The sequence below is a fragment of the Anomaloglossus baeobatrachus genome, chromosome 11 (genome assembly GCF_048569485.1).
Source record: "Anomaloglossus baeobatrachus isolate aAnoBae1 chromosome 11, aAnoBae1.hap1, whole genome shotgun sequence".
In the NCBI taxonomy this organism is placed as follows: domain Eukaryota; kingdom Metazoa; phylum Chordata; class Amphibia; order Anura; family Aromobatidae; genus Anomaloglossus; species Anomaloglossus baeobatrachus.
In genome coordinates this window covers 40,211,031-40,237,685 of record NC_134363.1, presented here as the reverse complement: position 1 = coordinate 40,237,685, position 26,655 = coordinate 40,211,031, and the positions used below count along the sequence as shown (strand labels likewise).

Here is a 26,655-nt window from a genome sequence, read left to right as displayed (position 1 = left end):
GCCCTGGCAGTTGCCCTATCCCTCTCTGTGGGTGGTTGTCTGCTTTTGGGACTTTGGTTGGGACAGGAACTGTAATCCTGCCCTCAATCGGTTAATTAGCTAAGCCGTCGGTTCTGGTCCTGGCTTCAGGGTCCGAGTACCCCCTCTGTGCACGGTTTCCGGTCGGGTCTCCGGTGTCGGTACCGGCAGGCTCCAACCCTGTCCCGGTCCTCCTCGGATCTGCCGAGCCGTCTTCCCGTCTCCTGCTGACGGAGACCACCGTCTGCCACCTAGCCAAGGTACCAGGGCTCCGACCCTGGCACCGTTGAACTTGGGATTTTCCTCCGCTGGAACTACACCTAGCTCCAGCCCACACTCCACTCAACTTGAACATCAACTCTTTACTGCTTGTTTTCCCGCCCCGGGCTGTCTAAACCCCTAGGTGGGTGTTCCCGAACTGCCTGGTCCTGCTCACTGGTGCACCTGTCTTGCCCTGAGGGGGTGTGCCTTGCTGTGTGCTCTTACTGGCTTCATGCATGGTGCACCTGGCTGCATGGTGTACCAAACTGCATGGTGTACCCGGCTGCATGCTGTGCCCAGCTGCGTGGTTGGCCTGGATGCATGATGAGTCTGGCTGTGTGATGTATCCTGCTGTATGGAGTGACCGGCTGCATGGTGTTCCCTGCTGCATGGTGTGACCAGCTGTGTGGTGTGCCCGGATGCATGATGAGCCTAGCTGAATGCATGGTGTGTTTGGCTGTGTGGAGTGCCCTGCTATATATAGAGTGACTGACTTCATGGTGTGTCCTGCTGCATGGTGTGCCTGGCTGCATACATGATGTCTCTGGCTGCGTGATGTGCCAAAATGGGTGGTCTGTCTGGCTGAATGCATGGTGTCTATGGCTGTGTGGTGTGCCCTGCTGTATGGAGTGCCTGGTTGCATGGTGCGCCCTGCTGCATGATGTGCCCGGCTGCATGATGTGTCCTGCTGTGTACTATGCCCAGCTGCATGGTGTGCCTGGATGTCTGGTGTGCCTGGCTGCATGCATGGTGTGCCTGACTGCATGGAGTGTCAGGCTGCATAGTGTGTCTGGTTGCATGCATGGAGTGCCCGGCTGCTTGTGGTGTGTGCCCAGCTGCATGTTTGGTGTGCCTGGCTGCGTGGTGTGCTTGGCTGCATGGTGTGCCCGGCTGCTTGCGGTGTGTGTGCCCAGCTGCATACATGGTGTGCCTGACTGCGTGGTGTGCCCGGCTGCATGGTCTGCCCGGCTGCATACAGTATGTGCCCAGCTGCATGCATGGTGTGCCTGGCTGCGTGTTGTGCCCGGCTGCATGAATGGAGGTGCCTGGCTGCATGGTGTGCCAAGCTGCATGCATGGAGGTGCCTGGCTGCATGGTAAGCCCAGCTGCATGCTGTGCCCGACTACATGGCTGAGTGTTCATGTACTGTCCAAAAGACAGGGGGGGAATCTGTGTCTGCCAGACATCTTCAATGGGAATTTATTTCCTGCTATGGAGCACCTGTCGCCAAAAGTTTCCGTTTTGGTCTTACTTTATTCCCGCCGCTCCCCTGAGTATTCCTTTTTTTTGTTGTTTTTTTTAAAGAGATATGAGGAATTTTCAGTTACTGCAAATTTTTACTGTCTTTACAATGACTGTATGGCTCACAAGATTTCAGAATTCTCATGAAGTATTTCTTTAGGCCCTGTAAAATTACTCTTAGCATGCCCCCTTAGTAAACCGGGAGACCAACACAAAATCAGTAGGTTCAGTCAACAATAATCTGATGGGTTAAAGTCCTTCTGGTATTGAAAAGGCTCGTAAACAATTGTTGGGCCGTCAGCTGTTTCTCCCGACACCTCCATACATATTCATGACGCCTGGAGAGATGGGAGTAAAGTCCTGCTAGACACTTCTTTCCTAAAAGCGAGAGAATTTGGCATTGATATCTAACTCACCCAATGAGGAGGAATGCACAGTAGATCCATAAGTTTGGTCGACATTTGATCTCAAGCGTATGACCACCTTAAGATTCTTCTCATCTTTGAAAAACATTTGCATCTTTAAGGCATCTTCTTATTAATAAATTGGTCCTTTATGTATATGGGTAGTTTCAGGGTTGAGCAAAGACTATATAAACAAGACGTAAAGAATGATTTTCAAAAGCAATTATCCCTAGACCTATTTTTCATGGTCCGGATTTGGAACCACGATTCGTTCCAATGGCCAAGCTTCGTCCTACAAAACTAGAGGTTGATTGCTTCTTTTTGTTGGCAGTCATTGTCCTCCATACCTTTAATTATATGAAGAATCAAATTGCCCAGATGTTCTTCTTACAGAGGTTCAAGAAAAGAAAGAATTGCATCAAATGCAATACAATCACAAAAAAAGCCAAAGCCATCAAAAAAACCTTGGCTTTTCGATTTCCCACCCTTCCAATACAGATGCTCCACTAGTCCACTCTCTCTTTGGATATACATAGTCTGTGTGGCCTTAGTGCCCATATGCTGTACTCAAAAGACTGGGAGGTCAACCGTAGGATTGGTGTTGGATCATTGGGGAATTGTACAATTTTTTTCTTTTTGTAGGTTGAAATCTAAAATCCAGTATTTCATGCCATCATAAGATACCTCAGTGTGGTCTATCACTCCCCATGTTCTTCACATTAGATCTGGGCTCCTGAAGCTTTTTTCCACTCTGGGACTTACCAAAATGATGTCCGAGTCTCACCACTGGTTGACATCCCTAGTAAAATAAAATAATATTTTAAGAAAAAGAAAACCCCAATATTAAAAAGATAAACTTTATTTTAAGATAAATTTTAGCTTTACATGAAGCTAAAATTTGTGTTTAAAATAAAATAATACTAATAATGTTGATACCAAATCATAGAAGAACCTGTGTAACTTATGGTCAAAACCACCTGTACAGTTGTACTAGACCAACACCTAGGTCCTTGCGGATCACATCGCTAACAAGACCAATCTGATCCCTTTGTAGATCTAGTCATTGAAAGCCACCAATATTGGTCTAATGTGTATGTGTGGCTTACAAGCTAAAGTCTTCCCCTTTGGCCAACTTTCATGGAGAAGATCCGATCATGGTCATGTTACAATAGGCGATAAAGAGTGACTTATAGTTGGATGGAAATTGAGATAGCATGGTATATTTCTGTACTCACCATTAGGGATATGGCTTAACATTAGTGTCATATATTCAGGAATATCATTTATGGCATAACTCTAATTAGGTCCTACAAGATTTGGAGCTTTACGTTGTATCAATATTGGTGCTTACCACCATCAGATAGTAGACGATTCGAGCCATCATACATTGTCAATTCTCGCAAACCACCAGACACTTTCACCTCATTTTGCTGGTAAGATATAAGTAGCCGCAAGGATCCAATGGAACAGTAGGAAGACCGTCAACTGAATATGTGTAAGTCATGCCGTTTCTGCTAATACTACTGCATACGGTGGGAAAGGCTGAGTATTGGAGTACTCTATGACTTGGAAAAGTTTCCAAATAAGTCTCTGTAAAAAAAAAAAAAAGTATATTTATTACTCTATTAAACTATAAGGATGTAAATCATGGGATTATTAGATTGTTTCACATTTTGGATTTTTTTTAATTCAATAAGTATGCACTCATTGTTTTATCCAATGTTTTCTCTAGTGTCTCCTTGGAAAAAGAAAAATGGTAAGTTGAATTCTGTTTTACAGAGTTAAGAGGGTATTGTAATACTAGACATGGTAATTATTTCATCCTAACTTATACACTAAAAGTCCCTAAAACTTAAGGAAAAATGATTTTTTTTTCCGAAATGATGCCTTATACTGTGATGTCACTTCCTGTCCTGCAGCTATTGGCTGAGGCTTAACCTCACCAACTTCCTGCTCTTCCCGCCGCCTTCAGTTGTTCTCTACTTCCTTTTTAATGCTTACTCCAACATGTGGATTACAAAGTAGAATGAATTTCTATAATGGAGACACAAAAACGTTCAGTATTACCAAAAATGATGTGTAGAGTATATACTGGGGGTTCGGTAGGAAGTTTGTGAGGAGCAGCTTCATCCAGAGCAGGAAGGTACATCATAGAAGTTTAGCTGTAGATTTAAAACATTTGTATAGCCCAATAAGATGCAGCCTTCTTATGTTTGTTTTGGACCTTAAGGACCATAATGTATAGAGCGAAAAAGAAACTTCCTTTTGGGAGATCAGAGTATTAATCCCCCCAAAACTCAGATTTTGGGAAGTTTTCGTTTTTACCAAACTTAGTGTAGACACCCGATCAACATAGCACAGAACTCCTGGACTCAAGCAATCCGCCAGCCTCGGCCTCCCAGGAAGCTGGGATTACAGGTGCACGCCTTTACACCCAGCTGGTTGTATGTTGATCCGGTGTCCACGCTAAGTTTGGTATCAATATGTTGACTTTTGGGGAGCTCGGAGCCACCAAATCTTAGTTTTTGCAAAATTCAAAGCAAATTGGGTTCACCTGTAGTATGTTGCTGTTTAGGGACCCAATCACATATGAATCATAATACGTTGTGTGGATCTATATTTTGGCTTATTTTAGGGGACATTTGACTTATTGACAATTAGGTACTATTAAGTGCCTGGCCTGGAACTGCACTGTATATATTTATTGTTGGGGTGGTAGTCGTGGGCAAGGTAATCGGTAATCACTGGCCAAACCCTGGCACGCTACATGAAGATGGAGGTTCTGGCTGGGTTTGTGGTGTTGCACTCAGGACGTGATACTCTTTTGTAGGCCTAATGTTGCTGATGGCTTTGACCAGCCAGGACCAGAAGGTACACAATTCATTGAGGGAGACCAAAAGTTGTGTGGATCTATATTTTGGTTTATTCCAGGGGAAATTTGACCTATAGGCAATAAGTGACTACTGAAGTGCCTGGAACTGCACTGTATATATTTATGGGGATGTTGTGGTGGTAGTCGTGGGCAAGGTAATCCTTGGCCAAACTCTGGCATGCTACATGAAGATGGAGGTCCTGGCTGTGTGTGTGGTGTTGCACTCCGGAGGTGATACTCTTTTGTAGGCTTCATGTTGCTGATGGCTTTGACCAACCAGGACCAGAAGGTACACCATTCATTGAGGGAGACCAAAAATTGTGTAAATCTATATTTTGGTTTATTTCAGGGGAAATTTGACCTATTGGCAATCAGGTGCTACTGAAGTGCTTGGAACTGCACTGTATATATTTATGGGGATGTTGGGGTGGTATTCGTGGACAAGGTAATCGTTGGCCAAATCCTGGCACGCTACATGAAGATGGAGGTCCTGGCTGGGTGTGTGGTGCTGCACTCCGGAGGTGATACTCTTTTGTAGGCCTCGTGTTGCTGATGGTTTTGACCAGCCAAGACCAGATGGTAGACAGTTTATTACGGAAGACCAAAAGTTCATGACCACCACTTGACCACCATCCAACACGGAACGCACAGCTGAATTTTTCTTGTACCTCTTTTTGTGGGTTCAAGGGACCTATGACATTTATTGCTCAGGGTCACAACAAGTCCCAGCCCACCTCTGATCTATAGAAATATAGATAACAAGGAGGTCTGTATGCAATGCACCATTATTACAGACACAAAGAATGTGTTGTGAATTAATCTCTTGGCAAAGAGCCTTTATCATTTATACATCCCAGAAAATCTGTGTCATGTATTGAACTTTGCCAGTTTTCACACCCACTGTTCTGGAATGTATCTCCTTTTATGTTTTTTTGATAATATTGATGTTCTGCTTTGATGTAAAAATTGTATTATTTGCATTTATCTGACAGCAGCCTCATGTATAGTTGCTGTCCTATAGACCTGTTTTACTAATCATCATCTCTCTCCATATTTTGTACTGTTAGTCTACAAAGACAACAGCTCTAATATGTCGCTGGTGTTTGATTTCATGGTGGCATCCTTTGGGATTAGAAACTTAAAGAGGATCCATTGTCATATGAAAAGTGGCCAGTTTTTTCCCCAAATTTCTTATTCCAGATAATCTGCTGAGTCATCAGTTTTTTGTTTTTCTTAAATCGGCTATATGGTTCCAGAAATATGGGCCCTTTTGTAAAACCTGTACCTTGAGGGCAGAGCAGCCTAAAGACACGCCCCCGAGGAATCAGATTATCCTTGATAGAGACCAAAAAGGCCCATATCTTAGGAACCGTATGTTGAATTAACAAGTAATAAAAACTGGAACACTCAGGGGAGCAGCATGAATAAACTAACAGCAGAAACTGGACATTTTTGACCTTGTGAGAGGTCTTTTTTAAAAGCATAGTATTATGTCTACTTTTTCATAATTCGCTCACCCTATAACTTGACTTTTCTTTCTTTTAGACTATGAGCCATCTCAGAACACAGAAAAGAAAAGAACCGTTTATCAAATGGCGCTGAGTAAGATCTAACTTCACTAAAATTGGTCCAGAGGTTTCAAAATGCTTCTAAACCTGCATATAATACGCACTATTGTTACATTTTAGTCATTAACTGCTTCTTGGATGCAGCCATTTTTTACGTTTGCAATTTTGCTTTTCCTTCCTTCTTCTAAGAGCCATAACTTTTTTATTTTTCCGTCAGCAAAGTTATGCGAGGACTAGCTTAAGACACACTAGTTTTTAATGATATTATTGACTTTACCAAAAAAAGTACTAAAAAATGTTTAAAAAAAAATTGTAGAGGAGAAATGGTGAAAAATACGCAATTTTACAATTGCTTTTTGGCTTTAGTTTTTTTTTTATTGCATTCGATCTTTAGTAAAAAAAATAACCTCTAAGCATAATTGTCCAGCTCAGTACAATTTCGGTGATAAAATTTATCTTTTTTAAAAAAATTATTTTAGTGAAGTTTGCACTAAAAATTGCTTCGAGACACTTAATTTTTTTGCTATCAATTGAGCAGTGTGGGAACTGTTTTTCATGTGCTAAGCTGAAGTTTTTTAACAATACAACATTTTATTCCTTTTTTATAATGGCTACCGAAAACGTACATTTTTGATAAAGTTTACTTTATGCCCTGTCCCATATGGATTCAATAATGTTATATTTTGATAGACCAGACTTTTATGAATGGGTTAACTTAGAAAATACCGTATTTTTGGGATTATAAGATGCACTTTTCCTCCCAAAAATTTGCAAGGAAAAAGAGGGGTGCATCTTATTATCCGAATGTAGTTTACCACGGGGTGGTGGAGAATGGGCACTGTGCTGCGGTAGGGGCTATGCTGTCTGTGTTGGGGCTGTGCTGTCTGTGGTGGGCGCTGTGCTGGCTGTGGTAGGTGCTGTGTTGGCTGTGGTAGGGGCTGTGCTGTCTGTGGTGGGCTGCTTTGCTGGCTGTGGTGGGTGGTGTGCTGGCTGTGATGGGGGCTGTGCTGTCTGTGGTTGGCTGCTGTGCTGGCTGTGGTGGAGGCTGTGCTGGCTGTGGTGGAGGCTGTGCTGGCTGTGGTGGGGGCTGTGCTGGCTGTGGTGGGGGCTGTGCTAGCTGCGGTGTGGGCTGTGCTATCTGTGGTGGGCTGTTGTGCTGGCTGTGGTGGAGGCTGTGCTGGCTGTGGTGGAGGCTGTGCTGGCTGTGATGGGGGCTGTGCTGTCTGTGGTTGGCTGCTGTGCTGGCTGTGGTGGAGGCTGTGCTGGCTGTGGTGGGGGCTGTGCTAGCTGCGGTGTGGGCTGTGCTATCTGCGGTGGGCTGCTGTGCTGGCTGTGGTGGAAGCTGTGCAGGCTGTGGTGGAGGCTGTGCTGGCTGTGGTGGAGCCTGTGCTGGCTGTGCTGTGGTGGGGGCTGTGCTGGCTGTGGTGGGGGCTGTGCTGGCTGTGGTGGAGGCTGTGCTAGCTGTGGTGAGGGCTGTGCTGTCTGCGGTGGGCTGCTGTGCTGGCTGTGGTGGAGGCTGTGCTGGCTGTGGTGGAGGCTGTGCTGGCTGTGATGGGGGCTGTGCTGTCTGTGGCTGGCTGCTGTGCTGGCTGTGGTGGAGGCTGTGCTGGCTGTGGTGGGGGCTATGCTAGCTGCGGTGTGGGCTGTGCTATCTGCGGTGTGCTGCTGTGCTGGCTGTGGTGGAAGCTGTGCAGGCTGTGGTGGAGGCTGTGCTGGCTGTGGTGGAGCCTGTGCTGGCTGTGCTGTGGTGGGGGCTGTGCTGGCTGTGGTGGAGGCTGTGCTAGCTGTGGTGAGGGCTGTGCTATCTGCGGTGGGCTGCTGTGCTGGCTGTGGTGGAGGCTGTGCTGGCTGTGGTGAGGGCTGTGCTGTCTGCGGTGGGCTGCTGGGCTGGCTGTGGTGGAGGCTGTGCTAGCTGTGGTGAGGGCTGTGCTGTCTGCAGTGGGCTGCTGTGCTGGCTGTGGTGGAGGCTGTGCTGGCTGTGGTGGGGGCTATGCTAGCTGCGGTGTGGGCTGTGCTATCTGCGGTGGGCTGCTGTGCTGGCTGTGGTGGAAGCTGTGCAGGCTGTGGTGGAGGCTGTGCTGGCTGTGGTGGAGCCTGTGCTGGCTGTGCTGTGGTGGGGGCTGTGCTGGCTGTGGTGGAGGCTGTGCTAGCTGTGGTGAGGGCTGTGCTATCTGCGGTGGGCTGCTGTGCTGGCTGTGGTGGAGGCTGTGCTGGCTGTGGTGGAGGCTGTGCTGGCTGTGATGGGGGCTGTGCTGTCTGTGGTTGGCTGCTGTGCTGGCTGTGGTGGAGGCTGTGCTGGCTGTGGTGGGGGCTATGCTAGCTGCGGTGTGGGCTGTGCTATCTGCGGTGTGGGCTGTGCTATCTGCGGTGGGCTGCTGTGCTGGCTGTGGTGGAAGCTGTGCAGGCTGTGGTGGAGGCTGTGCTGGCTGTGGTGGAGCCTGTGCTGTGGTGGGGGCTGTGCTGGCTGTGGTGGAGGCTGTGCTAGCTGTGGTGAGGGCTGTGCTGTCTGCGGTGGGCTGCTGTGCTGGCTGTGGTGGAGGCTGTGCTGGCTGTGGTGGGGGCTGTGCTGGCTGCGGTGGGGAGTGTACTGGTTGCGGTGGGGGCTGTGTGGATCAGGGCAGTGCGGTGGGTGAGATGCTTTGTTAGAGGTGCTTCAATAATAATGGCACCCGTTTGGCATTTGCGCAGATGAAGCTCTTGGCTCAAGATCTCATCTGTGCACGCGCCGTCTCTGGCCTATTGATCTCCCACCAGCGGACTTAAGAAAATGGCACCCGAAGGTGGCGCATGCGCAGATGAGATCTCGGCTTGTCATTGAGCCGAGAGGTCAATCTGCGCATGTGCCGACTCCGGGTGCCATTTCTTTGAAGCTCGCACCGCCGACAGAGCACCTGTGACACCCGTCGCACCGCCCTGCTCCACACAACCAGCACGGCACTCGCACCCAGCAGAGCTACCACCGCAGCCAGCATAGCCCCCACCGCAGTGTGTGCAGTATCACCATACTCTAGCACCGCCCCTGCCTCTTGTGACCCTGCTCTACCACCCCTCTTTGGTAAAACACCACCAGAGTATAAGACAAACCTCCTTTTTTTTTTTTACCTTTTTTATCCGTAAATTTGGGGTGCATCTTATATTCCGGTGTGTCTCATAAAACAAAAAATACGGTACTATGTTTTCAAATTTTTTATTTCTTTATATTTGGACTGGTAATTCTATTTATGTGCGATGTGAGCTTTATTGGAGGCCCCACCGAGATAGGGGCACTTAATTGCTGCTGTCAGCCCTATAGCGCAATTAAGGGGATTAAGTAGCTTCAATCAGATCTAGTGCTGACTACTAGTGTAACACAGCTCTACAGCTATTGGTTGGTTAATTGAAGCCCCACCCCTGAGGATACTGCTCCATTGATTGATTTAAAAATGGTTTGTCTAGAGGAGAGAAAAAAGTTTTTTTTTTCCCACGAGAATGATTTGCAATACAAGGCACAACCTATAGTTAAAAGTGGGGAAAAATATAGACCCTTTTTCTAATCCTATACTGCCCCTTTAAATGAAAATCAGTCCCGCATGGTATTTAAGCAGTGGTAGCCCAGGGCTGGTTTTTCTTCTTGATTAGAATGTAGTAATATTTGTAACATCTTTCATCCAATTAATGGATTATTTTTTAACTATTCATTAGAGGTATACATTCAGCAAGAACGGAACATCCTATACACATGTGGCCGTCGCCATTAGTCAGCACTATCAAATAATTGCACTTTTGCCTCTTACAGATAAACTGGATGAAATTCTTGCAGCAGCCCAGCAAACCATAAGTGTGAATGAAAGCTCCAGCCCCGGACCACTGGCATCTCTGGGAACATCACGATCTGCCTCAAAGAGTTTTTTTGCATCAGAGGTAGAAATACAACATTATTTACAGCATCTATGGTTATACTTTATTTAGAAGTAAATATGTATTAAATTGGTCATTCATTTTTTGGGAGGTAAAAGAGAGTTCACTTTTAGTCTAGAAACAGCGCCACCTTTGTCCACTGGCAGTGTTTGGTATTGCCACTGAGCCCCAACATGAGCTGTAGATTACAGCAGCATTGTTTATGAAAAAGCAAGAATAACTTTTTTTTCCCTTAGCTTGTGCAATCCCTTTATCAATGGAATAAGAATTTATTATTTTATGATTTATTATTTTGTATTAATTATTATGTACTTATTGATACAATTTTGGAATATATACAATCTTTTAGTTTTTTTTAATGTTTTTGGGGAAATGCCGCAACCAAAACACGGAAATTCTATTTATTTTCTTTTCACCATTTAAAATACTTTTATTTTTATAAACCCAACCATCTCAAACTTATTTATTTTTATATTATTTTATTATTTATTATTATTTATTATTTTGTATTAATTATTATGTACTAATTGATACAATTTTGGAGTATATACAATCTTTTAGGTTTTTTTTATGTTTTGGGGGAAATACCGCAACCAAAAAATGAAAATTCTATTTTGATTTATTTTCTCATTTAACAAACTTTTATTTTTATGAACCCAACCATCTCAAACTTGTTTATTTTTATATTTTTTCAATGAATTTATTTCTCAATAGGAAAAAAGGGAAATAATGTAACCTATTACATCATTAAAATCACATTATTTTTTTTTTTTACTTTATTCCCCCCCTCCCTCATGGATTAGATTGGTCATACTACTGGATTGCAGTATATAGTCTAGTATATAAAGCTGAGTGTATGTATGTATGTGTCTATGTCCGCTAAAGGAATTCGCACCGTTGCATTTACAATCACGAAATTTTGCACACACGCCTCATGTGACTCAGGGAACATCATAGACTATGTTTTGAGAGGAAATTTTAACCTCACGCTTTACAGTTATTCGCCAAAAAACCTGCTTACCTTAAAGTCAATGGAGCTGGGAGCCACAATGCAGCTAGGGAAAGAGACAGACAGACAGAGACAGGCACAGAGACAGACCAAGAGACAGACAGACACAGACAGACAGGGAAAGAGAGAGACAGGGAAAGAGAGAGACAGGGAAAGAGAGAGACAGGGAAAGAGAGAGACAGGGAAAGAGAGAGACAGGGAAAGAGAGAGACAGGGAAAAAGAGAGACAGACAGACAGGGAAAGAGAGAGACAGGGAAAGAGAGAGACAGGGAAAGAGAGACAGGGAAAGAGAGAGACAGGGAAAGAGAGAGACAGGGAAAGAGAGAGACAGGGAAAGAGAGAGACAGGGAAAAAGAGAGACAGACAGACAGGGAAAGAGACAGACAGGGAAAGAGACAGACAGACAGACACAAAGAGTCAGCTAGGGAAAGAGACAGAGACAGAGACAGAGGTAAAGAGACAGACAGGGAAAGAGACAGACAGACACAAAGAGTCAGCTAGGGAAAGAGACAGAGGTAAAGAGACAGACAGGGAAAGAGACAGACAGACAGAGACAGACAAAGAGTTAAAGAGAGACAGACAGAGAGAGACAGACAGACAAAGAGAGACAGATAAAGAGAGAGACAGACAAAGAGATAGAGACAGATAAAGAGAGAGACAGACAGACAGACACAGACAGAGAAAGAGACAGACAGACAGAGATAGGCAGAGACAAAGACAGACAAATTGACAGACAGACACAGACACAAAGAGTCAGCTAGGGAAAGAGACAGAGACAGAGGTAAAGCGACAGACAGGGAAAGAGACGGACAAATTGACAGACAAATTGACAGACAGACACAGACACAAAGAGTCAGCTAGGGAAAGAGACAGAGACAGAGGTAAAGCGACAGACAGGGAAAGAGACGGACAAATTGACAGACAAATTGACAGACAGACACAGACACAAAGAGTCATCTAGGGAAAGAGACAGAGACAGAGACAGAGGTAAAGCGACAGACAGGGAAAGAGACAGACAGACAGAGACAGACAAAGAGTTAAAGAGAGACAGACAGAGACAGATAAAGAGAGAGACAGACAGACACAGACAGAGAAAGAGATAGACTGGGAGAGACAGAGAGGCAGTTACTATCCCGGGTAACGCCGGATACTACAGCTAGTATGCTATAAAAGGCAGCCCGGAACAAGAAAACAAAGATAGCAGCCTTGAGGGTCTTACGCAGGACAACACATGCCATGGTTGCCCATTGGTTCCCTGCGATTGCATTGCAGGGGTGCTAGTATGTGAGCACATGGGCAAGCAGGCCACTTACATTTTACTGGCAGTGAAATTTATGAAGCAGCGATTAGAGCTTGCTCCATTCGCTTATGTGAGAAGCAGATGTTGGCTGTGAAAGCCGGCATCTGCCCCTTATAGAACTGGCTCAGCTCCTGACCTTGTTATATCTTCTCCCCTTAATGCATCCTGTGGCAAAAATATTTTAATACCTTCTTTAAACATATTATTTTGTTTGTGCAGCCAAGTTTTGGACAGCATAGGGTCTCAAGCGCGCAGTCTGTATATGAAGGTCCACCTTACTTGTCCTCTTCACCTGGCCAGGCAATGATGCTACGGCAGAAGTCTATTGGTAAGTAGGGTCTTGTCGGAGATAACACATACTGATCAAGATAAGCCAGCTCCTGAAATTATCATTCAAGTACGCTTTGTAATTCAAAATTTGCTTAAAAACATATTTTAATAAGGCTGTAATTTCTTTTGAATTTTTTTGTAGGTGCTGGGGATGAAGAAAAGCCATTTTTGTCTGCTCCCCCCATGAAATTTAACCGCAGTTTATCTGTTCCTAGTTCAGAAGACATACCTCCGCCTCCGACAACTTCTCCACCCGATCCTCCGTATAACACCGCGCCCTCTTCTGCAGCTAGGGTTAGCCCGGTTTTAAGGGGTAACTTTAATCAAAGCGGAGAATCTAAATTGTTCTCCCCTACAATGCGCCAAGAATCGGGTCTTTTTGAGCAGCAGATGATGGATGCGTCTCAGAGGCGGGAGAAACTACAGCAGCTCTACCACAAAGACTCCGAGCAAATGGCCGATGAACAGATTCGGATAGGCATGGCTTCACAAGCGAATATGAGAAGTTGGAGGTCTCAGACACAGGAGATGCGTTACTTTAATCTACCTGCAAGAGCAGCCAGCACTGCGATGTACGTTCCAGCAAAAGCCATGCGTCGAAAAGGCCAACTAGTGAAACAAGTGAAGGTGGAAAATGAACAGCAGCAGCACTTGCAACAACAGCAGCAACAGCAGCAGCAATACCAGTCTCATCACCAGCAACAACAGGCTACCAAGTCACATGAAAAAAGTTCCATCCCTATACCTACAATCATTATTAAAGCCCCCTCGACCAGTAGTAGTGGAAGGAGCAGCCAAGGTAGTAGCATGGAGGCTGAAACCCAGCCTGACCCGATTCCCTCTCTGCAATTGCGGGATAATATTGATTTCACAAGCCAGTTCGGAGCAGCCATTGTCGGTGCAGCACGGCGGGACCGTGAGTGGTTTAATGAAGCCCGCCGAAAATCTGCTCTTTTTCTTTCCACGGATGAAGACACAGAGCCTACACCTGCCCCGAGATTGAAGCATTCCAAGTCTATCGACGAGGGTATGTTTTCTAGTGAACCGTACATGCATTTGAATGTTCCCACCAATTTTGCGACGCCTGTAAATAGAGACGTTACTAGTGGCTACGCCTACCAGTCAAAAACTGGCAAGAGTTATGGTCCTAGCACCACTAGTGCTTTTAGTACTGTGTGTTCCACTTTTTTACCCCAGCTCCAATCATGCTCCAGTCCAATGTCCAACATTAACCCAGTTGGAGGAGGTAGTCCGCTGATACATCCCTTGACTGGTAAAATCTTAGATCCTAGTTCCCCATTAGGACTTGCTTTAGCAGCAAGAGAAAGAGCTTTAAAAGAGTCACAGCAACACAGCAGAAATGAAATAGAAGAGAGGAAGTCGCGTCCATCATCTCCACGTTTTGCAGAACAAAAGTCTCCGATAGAGTCCCGAAGCAGCTCTCCACATCGACTCTGGGATTCAGGACCCACAAAGAGAAAAGAGATAGATTTCAAGCCATGTATGGTATCCCCAACCGGTGATAGAAAATCAGATGAGAGCTCTGGTCACCGGTCTCCTGCTCTTTTGCTGCTTCAAGGAGTAGAACAAGGTAAAGCCTGGGAGAAGAGGGCAGAAGGTCAAGAAAAACTAGAACTGCACGTCCGCTTCATGGAAAATTCCACTCACAAAGATGAAGAAGATCATCGTAAGATCTCTTACTGTAAGGAAATAAAGAATGAACGACCAATGGCCAACCCAACCGTGAACCACACCCCATTACCTAGCACAAATTCAGAAATACATGACTCTAATTCCAAAGAGAATGGACTCCCATTATTAGTCTTGCCTCCCCCAGCACCTTCAATTGATGTCGATGATGATTTTTTATTTACAGAACCCCTCCCTCCACCCTTAGAATTTTCAAACAGTTTTGATAAACCTGATTCACCTCCGGGGGCATCATCTGGGTCTTCAACCCTTCCACCTCCTGTGCCCCCACCACCTCCCGACTCTGGTAGCACTCCTGCTCTAGACTCTACAGCCTCTAGTCTCACTTCTTATGACAGTGAAGTAGCCAACTTAACCCAGGGGACATCAGAACTTAAAGAACCTCATGTCAATTTTTCCTCTGTTGTGTCATCAATTCAGATACCAGCGTCAGACACTATAGAGACCGTGACTGATTCTGGCATTGAAGAGATTGACAGTCGGAGCAGCAGTGATCACCATCTAGAGACTATTAGTAGTGTTTCAACATTATCAAGTATGTCTGGACTTTCAACAGAAGGAACAGAACTATTGGACACTTACATAACTTATCTAGATGGCCAAGCGTTTGGTGCCGATAAGCCTGTGGTTCAAAACAAGATTCGGTCAAGGACATTCCCAAGTAGAACGCCTGGACTGCTTAGAGATCCCATTACTGCCACCAGTACCGCCATTTCTGTTTCTCCCTGCTCAGATAATGTCTTCACACTGACTCCATCTAAAGGACCCTCACTCTGCGCTCTTTCCGAGCCAGCCAAGGATTCACAGAGAAAATCTCCCACTCTCCCATGGGAGGACTACACCCAGGAAAAAATCTCTCCAGGATCTACAGTTAAGTCAAATATGATGACTGAGTTAAGTTCAAAGCTTCAGCATATGAGTGGAGTTTCATGGTCCAGACCAACAGAATCTGCGGTATCATTTCCACCCGAAAGGCCAACTTCACTGCAGAGACACAGGTAGGTTTCGGTGGTATGTTTTGGGCAAGTATAAGGTTTGCATGCATCAAAAATGTTGTAGATTTTCGCAATGGAGTACATTTGCAGCAAAATTGATTGATATATCTGTAGCATATCAATTTATGTAACTGATTTTGCCACAGATTGGTTTCAGATGTTGCCCAATTGTTGCCAAATTTGCTTCCGATCAACCACAAATTCATAGCACTATCTACAAGTTCAGATTCGTGTATGAAAAACCCATACAGTGGCACTCTCATGGCAATGCTTCAACGTCCATCGCCAAACGTTCAACAACCGCCCTACAAAAATGATATCACATGTGACCACTGCAGTCAGTCACAGGTTGCAGCTCTTAAATGTGATGAGAACATCACTGAAGGATGGACATACAAAGACCAATGGGGCAAGAAAATTAGCAATAAAGTCCACACCAAAATTTCCACCGATATCCTGCTAAACTTTTTCGTAGTAAATCCATAATGACATGGGTTGACGCTCCCTCAAGGAACACTTGATATGGCCAAAAAAAGGATCACTAGCACTTTATACTAGATCCCTGATCCTCAAATTCTAAACTTAGGTCTGTTGGTTTATCCCATTAACAGGCCAACTAGTCCAGTCGTCAGACAAAATTTATAGTTTCATAGTTTTCAGGTTAAAAGAAGACACAAGTCCATTGAGCTCCACCTATAACCCACCACGTTGATCCAAAGGAAGGCAAAAACCCCTTGAGACAGATGCTAATTGCTATGTGTAGAGTCTTTTGGAATTTTTCCTCTAACATTGAGCAGTCAGACTAGTTTTATGGATCAACATCCCAACACAGAATCTTCTACCATAACCTTTAATACCATATATTTGTCGAGAGAGGTGTCTAGGTCCTCTGTGAACATTTTTAGTGAATCAACCATTAGGGGATTCACCCTTGTCATTGTCACAGACCTAGGTGTAAAAAGAACATCTACTGTCCATTCATTGAAATAAGATCGCCCATAAAGGCCACTTTACACGCTGCGATATCGGTACCGCTATCGCTAGCGTGGGTACCCGCCCCCATCGGTTGTACGACACGGGCAAATCGCTGCCCGTGGTGCACAACATCGCCCAGACCCATCACACTACTTACTTGCCTAGCGACGTCGCTGTGACCGGCGAACCACCTCCTTTCTAAGGGGGCAGTCCGTGCGGCGTCACAGCGACGTCACTAAGCGGCCGCCCAATAGAAGCAGAGGGGCGGAGATGAGCGGGACGAACATCGCGCCCACCTTCTTCCTTCCTCATTGCAGGCGGGACGCAGGTGAGGAGAGGTTCCTCGTTCCTGCGGTGTCACACGGAGCGATGTGTGGTGCTGCAGAAACGACGAACAACATCGTTACTGCAGCAGCAACGATAATCGAGAATGGACCCCCATGTCACCGATGAGCGATTTTGCAAGTTTTTGCGACCGGATGTGCGTCACAAAATCCGTGACCCCAACGAGATCGCTTTAGCGTTGTCGTAGCGTGTAAACTGGCCTTTAGTCTTGGATTTTAGTTTAGCGGCCTTTAGTCTTTAGACTTTAGTTTTGGATTTTAGTCTTGGATCGAATGACCCCATGTTTGATAACTGCCCATTCCCTAAACAACCTTGACTGCTCTGCTCCACACCCGCTCTGGTTCAGCTCTGTCCTTCTTATATACTGCGGCCCAAAATTTGACACAGTATTCTAAGTGTGGTCGTACTATTGACTATGTTCTTCTCATGAGCATCTATGCTTCCTTTAAAGCGCACCAACCACCAGGATTTTCCTATATAACCTAAAGCCAGTGCTATACTGGCACTATCATGTTGATTATATACATGCCTTTAGTTGTCAGCTAGGATGTATAGGTTTTGAAACACAAGCAAGTAAAGTTTGTAAAATCAGTGACCGCATCAACAGAAAAATGTTGCTTCCTGGTATCAGCTATGTTGGGTGATGCCCTGCCCCTTCCGGTCACATGGGTATGACATCAGCACAGGTCCTTTTAGTCACAAAGTAAAACAATTGTATAATAGAATTAGCATAAATAACAGGGGGAGGAAATAACTATGAATACCCATCCCAGCTATCAGCTGGTGAAGCTGCTGTCACTCAAAAAGCTGCTGATTTTACACACTTTACTTGCTTGTGTTTCAAAACCTATACATCCTAACTGACAACTAAAGGTATGTATAGGATCAGCATGATAGTGCCAGTATAGCACAGTATATAGTATATAGGAAAATCCTGGTGGTTGGTGCTTTAATGCATCCCAAAATATCATTAGCCTTGGCAACAGCTGCCTGGCACTGATCACTAAAGTTTAGTTTTTCATCGATCCATACGCCCAAGTCTTTTTCAGTTACACCTTTACCCAGTGTAAACCATTTACTAAACAATTGTACTTTTTTTTTTTTACAAATTGATTTTCCAGTTGTATTTCTTTGTTGACCACCTAAAAAGAAGAGCTGCCATCCCTCAAATGGGGTCTTCCTCCATTGCACTTTTTCTTTTTGCCCCTGGTTTGGGCATATTTTTCATTTTCGATAAGGTGTCCATGAGTTTACTCATGTTTTTATGCAACATTTTTCATAATTTTATGCGAAAATGAATGACCGGAACATCATGGAAAAAAGGCTCACAGATTCTGTTCCGTCTCTCAAGGAACTCAAGGATAAAATTTCTGCAACCTTAAGACTCAATAAGAGCTCCTTAAATAGTAAGGGATGTCTTAGTTCTTGTGCATGATGAATGGCAGTAAGACTTTATATAAAAAACTATTCCCAATGATTTATTCCTACAGAGAGCGACTGGACGTCTCCAAATTAGTGGAATTACATGCAATGGACTTTCAGGCCCTTTCTGTCCACTTTTTTGCATAAGATATAAAAAATGTGCCTTTTTTCATCAGTGTGGTGGATCCTATTTTCATCCATTTTTGATCCATGTCTATTTGTACCATCGGTGAGGCATAATTTTTTCTCTCATGCCAATTAAAACCCCCCAAAATCAAACCTCCTCCTACTTATTAGGCCTCCTTCACACAGCCGTGCAAAATACTAATACTTTGCACAGTCCATGGTGAAGGTACGTATGTTTGTGCGTTTTTCCGTGTGTGTGTTTTACGTGTGCTGTCCCAGTGCTATCCATGTGACATCTGGATAGCACACGATCAGCATGAGCTGATATACTTACCTGTCTCCTGCGCTGCTGTTGCTTTTGGGCCTGCTCATTATGCTCCTGAATATTCACTGGAAGTACAGCAGCACGGGAGCCAGGCAAGTATACCAGCTAATGCTGTCCGCATGCTAGCCGGATGTCACACGGACAGCATTAGCTGGTATACTTACCTGTCTCCCGCGCTACTGCTTTTGGGCCTGCTCATTATGCTCATGAATATTCACCGGAAGTAACAGCAGCATGGGAGACAGGCAAGTATACCAGCTAATGCTGTCCGCATGCCAGCCAGATGTCACACGAATAGCATGAGCTGGTATACTTGCCTGTCTACCGCGCTGCTGTTGCTTTTGGGCCTGCTCATTATGCTCCTGAATATTCACCGGAAGTAACAGCAGCACGGGAGCCAGGCAAGTATACCAGCTACTGCTGTCGCATACTAGCCGGATGTCACACGGACAGCATTAGCTGGTATACTTACCTGTCTCCCGCGCTGCTGTTGCTTTTGGGCTTGCTCATTATGCTCATGAATATTCACTGGAAGTAACAGCAGCACGGGAGACAGGCAAGTATACCAGCTAATGCTGTCCACATGCTAGCTGGATGTCACAGGGACAACATTAGCTGGTATACTTACCTGTCTCCCGCGCTGCTGTTGCTTTTTGGCCTGCTCATTATGCTCATGAATATTCACCGGAAGCAACAGCAGCACGGGAGACAGGCAAGTATACCAGCTAATGCTGTCCACATGCTAGCCAGATGTCACACGGATAGCATGAGCTGGTATACTTACCTGTCTCCCATGCTGCTGTTGCTTCCGGGCCTGCTCATTATGTTCATAAATATTCACCGGAAGTAACATCAGCATCGTAGACAGGCAAGTATGTTAGCTAATGCTGTTTGCGTGCTAGCCGGATGTCACACGGATAGCACAGGGATCGCGCACATAACACACACACGGACACGCACATACATGCGTACCTTCACCACGGACTGTTGAAAACTGATCTGCAAATTGAGTCAAAAATGGTCGTCCCATTTTTTTTTTTCTATTTTTGTGGACAATCTGTGTTTTATGCATGAAAAACACGTGAAAAAGGGATGTTGAACTGAGGAGTTTCCATACTTTCTATTAAAAACTTCAATTCAATGGAAAAACTAATGCTGATTTTTTTGGGGTTGAATATTGAAAATATTACCAAGGCAGTCAGCTTCATTTTTAACTCTTTTTCAGGTAGCATAGCTTATTTTTTATTCCATGGCTTAGTTTCCAGCTCCAGATTTCAGCCCGAGATCACTCAGATGAGTCACAATAATAGAACCTGGTATCTGTTCTAATGATAGAATCACCTGGGCTTTTGTCAAAAAGTTCTGCAATCTGACGTTACGGGAGAGGCCGCGATGATCCGTCATTGGGCGCGGGACCTTAGCAGATTAGTCACTAGTATCTTATGAATACTTATTTTCTCTCATTTGCTAAATATAGGCGACTACTCTTAAAGTCACTGTCGGAATGTTTCGGAGTTGTTGCTCCTCATTAGTACAGAGCGGGTTTCGGTTGGCTGTACTCTTTGAAAGCCTCATTAAATGTCTTGATTCTCTCTCTAGTGATGCTTGCTATTGCTTCTTCAAAGGGAAGCTGACGGGAGAGTCATGCTCCTCAAAAATTGGGCAGCATGAATCAGACAGTAGCTGCGTTACTGCTGTGACGTTTCAGAGAAAATTTTGAAAAGCCATACGTTTCAGATGACGTGTCTGAGGAAGGTCACCGACTTCTCCTCACCCGTCTCCTCCAGACTGACAAGTCTATACTTACGTGTGTGTAGAGGGACAGATGGGGCAACCGAGGGGAGTGGGGAAAGAAGAAGCCTTGGATGTCCCTCAGACTCCCTCAAAACGTACGGTTTTTCAAAGTATGTTTTCTCTGAAACACTGTTGTGTTTGGGAATAAAACATACATGGCTACTAGAGATGAGCGGATTAATTCGCGAGACTCCGGTCTAGCGTCCTGGTCAGTGGTACTTGGCCCACAAATTTTTTCATTTTTGGACTCCCCGACACCTCATTTGATTTGTCACTACTGGCGCAATGTTATCTGTGATGCATAGATGGCGTCATATCAGACCCGAGTAATCAAAAGCCCAACCAAGGGTTCCAGAATGTAAGAGATTCACCGGCCTTCCGTCAAGCTGCCAGATACTACTGACCGGAATGCTGTACTGGAGTCCTTCAAATTAATCTATTCATCAACGTTCCCCATAGATTGGGCCTATCAACATTGGCATAACTACAATAGGGGCAGGAGTTGCAGTCACACCTGGGCCTTGAGGCCTACAGAGGCCCAAAAGGACATTTTTGCCCAAATGAAATGTGATAATTTGGGGCCCTGTTGGAAGTTTTGCATTGTGGCCCATGAGCTTCAAAATACACCACTGCCTATTAAGTTTACTTTAAGATGATGCTCTCTGGGAAAAGTTTGGTAGCTACCCTGTAAGCAAATGTCCAAACTATGCCTTAAAGGGAACCTGTCAACAGATTTGATGACTATATACAGCGGCCACCACCAGTGAGTTCTTATATGCAGCATTCCAAAATACTGTATATAAGAGCCCAGGCTGCGCTGTATAACATAAAAACACTGTTATAATACTTCCTTAGGGGATGGTCTGGTCCGATGGTCTGGTCCACCGCTCTCCGGTCCGGTGCCTCCTCTCTGCAGCCAATGCCATACTCCTTCTACTCAACCCAGTATGAATGACATGTCTACGTCATCCACACAGGCCGACAAAGCGGTCCTGTGCAGGTGCACTTGGGCAGATCAAAGTACTGTAATGCGCAGGTGCAAGGATAGGTTAAAGACCACATGCGCACTACAATACTTTGATCTGCCCTGAGCGGGAAGATCAAAGTGCGCCTGCACAGAACCTCAGTACTGGTCTGTGTGGATGACGTAAGACACATCATTCACATGGGCCCCAGAACAAGGAGGACAGCAATTACAGCAGAGAGGAGGCACCAGAGCAGAGACCAGAGACACCCAACGCACCGGACCACCCCCTAGGTGAGTATTATAAAAGTGTTTTTTTTTACGTTCTACACAGCGGCCCGGGCTCTTATATACAGCATGTTAGAATACTGTATATAAGAGCCCACTGGTGGTGGCCGCAGCTTATAGTCGCCAAATCTGGTGACAGGTTCCCTTTAAAGAGCCTTGAAATGTGACTCAGGACTGTACTGTGGACAGTAATGTTTCAGAGATTTTGGATGAAGAATGAATACTTTTAGTGAAATTTTAGTGTTGTCATCTAGTACAGCCAACTAAAACAATGCTCTATATTAATGAGGAGCAAAAGTGAAAATAGTCCCATATAGATGGGTCCAGGGGGTGTAATTATTGTGGTTGTGAGGGTTGCAATTGCATCCAGGCGATAGAGTCTATGTGAGGGAGGGGGCACAAGGTTATATTTGCCCACAAGAAAGGAGATACTATTAAAGGGAACCTGTCACCAGATTTGGTGACTATAATCTGCGGCCACCACCAGTGCGCTCTTATATTCAGCATTCTAACATGCTGTATATAAGAGATCAGGCCACTTTGCAGAACGTAAAAATTACTTTATAATACTTACTTAAACACTCGGTATGGTGCAAACTGGTTGAATGGGTGGTTCCGTTCTCCGGTACCAATGCCTCCTCTTTCGCCCATCTTTGTCCTCCTTCTGAAGCCAACGTGCATGAGACGTCCTACGTCATCCACATGAGCCAGCATTGAGGTCCTGCGCAGGCGCACTACAATACTTTGATCTGCCCTGCGCAGGACCTCAATGTCGGTGAGTGTGAATGATGTAGGACGCGTCATGCACACAGGCTTCAGAAGAAGGAGGACTAAGATGGCCTAAAGAGGAGGAGAACGGAGACACGCATTTGACCAGTCTGCACCGAACCGACCATTTAGGTGAGTATTATAACGTCATGTTTACATTCTACATGGCGGTCTGGGCTCTTATATACAGCATGTTAGAATACTGTATATAAGAGCCCACTCGTGGTGGCCACAATTTATAGTCACCAAATCTGGTGACAGGTTCCCTTTAAAGACCCATTATATTGGGTGGTCTGTTAAAGATTTTTGCATTTGGACCAACAAGCTTCAAGCTATACCACTGAGTTGGTGTTTTTAGTTTAACTGATGGACAAAGTGGTCAGATATTGGCACTTCTGGAGAAGGCCTTAATTCATCCTGGTCCATCAAACTTTTTTTGACCAAAAGCAATTGTTCTTAATGGAGTTATAAACAATGAATGAAGGCCACCACTTCCATTTGTGGATAGTTGACATGGTTGGAATAACTCTTAGAAAGTGACTGGTAGATGACTTGCTAACTATTTGCACCGTTTTCTTTTTACATTTTGTTAACTTTTGTTTTCTGTTTTGTTGTTCTTTATTAGGATAGTTGATGACTCTGCTGCTTCACTGATTTCTTCTAAACCCGTGAGCAGTTTATTTCATAACTGGCCCAAGTCTCCACAGCCTACTCCAAAACATCCCAAAAGTGTGGATTTTGACATTCGTCCTACCTTGAGAAGAGCACCAAGCCCGTCAGCCTTGCCCACGGAGCACAAAATAAGTCCAACTCCACGTCCTTCTTCTCTACCCATCTTGCCTTCTGCCCCTGTTTACACAGGGGTCTTTGACCTGAGAGGCTCCCCCACAGCTGGAGGAGATGCTTTCCCTGGCTTCCAAACGGGCAGTCGGTCTTTATCTCCAACTCATTTCATTCTACCACCCACTGAGAAACCATTTGCCTCTAAGCCCATTCACTTTTGGACAAAATATGATGTGGCTGATTGGTTGGACTACTTAAATCTTGGTGAGCACCGAGAACATTTCTTAGACAATGAAATTGATGGCAGCCACTTACCATCACTGACCAAGGAGGATTACATTGACCTGGGTGTTACAAGAGTCGGCCATCGGATGAACATTGACCGAGCTCTGAAGTTTTTCTTGGAGAGGTGATTTCAAATCATTTGATACCTAGTTACTTCATCTTTGCATCCAACCCCTCAAGCCTAAAAAAGGTTTGGTACAAGGTTCCAGGAAATGAGTATGAATGTACTGTTCTTTGAGTCAAATCGAAAAGCAAAACAAGAACAATCTTCTAATATATACATATATGTGTGTATATATGTGTATATATAGATACACACATATTTGATGCACAGAATATCTCTGAAATGATTGATTCACCAGCTGCTTATATAACTATAAGGGGGCAATGAAGGCTTCAACTTGAGCCATTTGGGAGCCTTGAGGCATCAATGAATAAGAAAATCACTCTAGCACTATAGTATCCTATTTTCACTGTGCCCAATTTTTTCTGTTTATTGCATCTCTACTGTCAACCTAGAATGGAGTCAAGTAGGCAGAAAGTCATATGTGTTGCTTGGTAATAGTTATAAAACTGATGTGTAAGAGAGAGGAATAAGACATCAAGTGATAGTCTTTCCGAAATCTGTGGATATATAGCATGGGGAGTGTCAGACAATGGCTGTAAACGGTTATCTAACCAATCAGAAGATAGGCGTCTTCATAACTCTTTTGACACCTATACACAATATAGAAAAGTTGGCCAATGGTTGTAAACGGTCATCTAACCAATCAAAAGGTAGGCACCGTCATAACTCTTTTGACACCTATACACTATATAGAAAAGTTGGCCAATGGTTGTAAACGGTCATTTAACCAATCAGAAGATAGGGGCCCTCGTACCTCTTTTAACACCTATATACAGTATAGAAAAGTTGGCCAATGGTTGTAAACGGTCATCTAAGTAATCAGTCTAGTCACCATCGTAACTCTTTCAACACCTATATACAATATAGAAAAGTTGGCCAAACCCTGGCTGAAAAGTTAGTGTGGTGGAGCCTTCCAACAGATGATGTTTAGGGAAAGTAAGAGCATGTATGTTGAACCTTTTTGTTCTCCTGGTAGATCAATAGCCAGCTGAAGAGTCTTTGTTTCTGGAAGGGGGGTTCAAGAAATATAGCTGATGGTCGAACAGACATTCGGCAGACAGCTGTCTAATGTTTACCGGCCTGCCGACGATGACCAGATCGGCTGAGCATCTTATGTGTTTCAAGTCCTCCAGATTCTCCCCAGTAGATGATATCAAGAAAAAGACCAGATCCTCTACAGCTAAATAATCAACCACGAGAAAAATCTTGGCTGAGCGTGCATGTCTAGGTGGGCGTCAACAGAGATAGCTGTAGGCTAAATGAGCATGCAGCTGGCAGCTATCTAATGTTTATGAGACCTTTATTTTCTGTATGAATAATGGGTTTGAGAATGTAAAAAATACTTCTCGCACTATTATTGAGGTGGCATAGATCATTGTCTGGTTGGTGGAGATTCAACACCCGAAATTCCCACCGATGACCTGTTACCAGTTACGGTGGCTGAATGTAAACATTGTAGGAATCAGAAAGGTGCGGCTTAGGTCTTATTCAATGGATATGGATAGATCATCAGTATCAAAGTGATGCATAAACCTTTAAATTGTATAGAACTGGAAACAGTACATCAGAAATCAGGAGTATTGGTTTATCTTCACTCCCCATTATCATCGAATTTGTTCCATTCTCTTTATGAGAATCACTAATGTGAACCAGTTGTTCGATAGAACCTAGCATTTTCTCTTGTTTCTCTGCTATTCCTCCTAGTCATAGAGAAATAAATTCATAATTGGGTTTTACCAGAGGGTGGAGTGTACCCCTCCAGTTTGATGATGTCTAATGGCGAGTGATGGTGTAGGGACTTGCCTCTTTGACAAAGAAAATGGTAACAATCAATTATCAAATTAATCGTTAATGTCTAAGAGGAATAGCAGCATAATAGTACAATACAAAGATCTTTATTTTTTTTTAGAAAACACAATTACTTACTAAATCTAGAAAAGAGTTCTTGAGTAGCTGCTTTTACAATAGACGGGCATTAGGAAATGGACTGGTTGTTTTTCTCACTTGACTTCACCACAATTTCATCCCGATTAGCCAAAGTGTCCCAAGCATGTGCCAACAATATCAAGTTCTCGAAGCTTGGCACTGATCATTTCACTAGAAGCTATTACGAGATGGACACTAAGAACTGATGTGTGATGCTACCACTTTGTAGAATGGATAGAGGTAGAGTCTCATGGCTTGATGAGCTCACTACCGATACCACAGTTGAAAGGTTGACCACAGTTTGTAAAGCACTGAGTTAAAATTCATCTTTTTTGAGATTTGCTGTATGTCATTTTACTTTTCTGTAGCCAAAGACTACAAACTAAATAGAATGTGTAGAGGTTTTCAAGAATGTACCAACCTCTAGTGCCAAACTCTAGGGCCATCTTTTGGAGGTAACAATCCTAAAAGTCAAAAGTGACCCTTTAACGAGCCCTGTCATGTGACTTAGGATTTATACCAGTTAAGATCCTCAGTTTGCAAACATAGGGTTTCGGGATGGTTGTCCCTCATCAGTGTAAAATATGAGATCTGATCTGGCTGTATGATGAGGGACAACTATCCCGAAACACCGTGTCTACAAATTGAGGTTCTGTTCTGTCATAAATCCTAAGTCATATGAAAAGGCTCATTAAAGGGTGACTTTTGACTTTTAGGATTGCTACCTCCAAAAGGTAGCACTAGAGGTAGTCTACTTCCTCACTGAAGAGACAGTTTGCATATTTCCTAGAGGAGCATTGCGGCTTAAAGTCTTCTCACCACTGACATGCTGGAATGGTGTGTTAAGGGTGCCTTACACGCTGCGACATCGCTACCGATATTATTGTCGGGGTCACGTCGTTAGTGACGCACATCCGGCG

The 26,655-nt window shown here is 44.4% G+C and overlaps 1 protein-coding gene across 1 annotated transcript in view; it reads left to right on the top strand.

Moving 5' to 3' along the window:
* SHANK1 (SH3 and multiple ankyrin repeat domains 1) overlaps window positions 1-26,184 on the top strand; it is a 62,228-nt gene extending 36,044 nt beyond the window's left edge. The window contains exons 7-11 of the mRNA XM_075327237.1: window positions 6,351-6,399; window positions 10,141-10,265; window positions 12,792-12,900; window positions 13,045-15,610; window positions 23,240-26,184. Of these exons, the coding sequence (XP_075183352.1) occupies window positions 6,351-6,399; window positions 10,141-10,265; window positions 12,792-12,900; window positions 13,045-15,610; window positions 23,240-23,810 (3,420 nt within the window). The 3' untranslated portion in view covers window positions 23,811-26,184. The remainder of the gene's footprint in view (window positions 1-6,350; window positions 6,400-10,140; window positions 10,266-12,791; window positions 12,901-13,044; window positions 15,611-23,239) is intronic.
* Window positions 26,185-26,655: the final 471 nt, after the last annotated feature.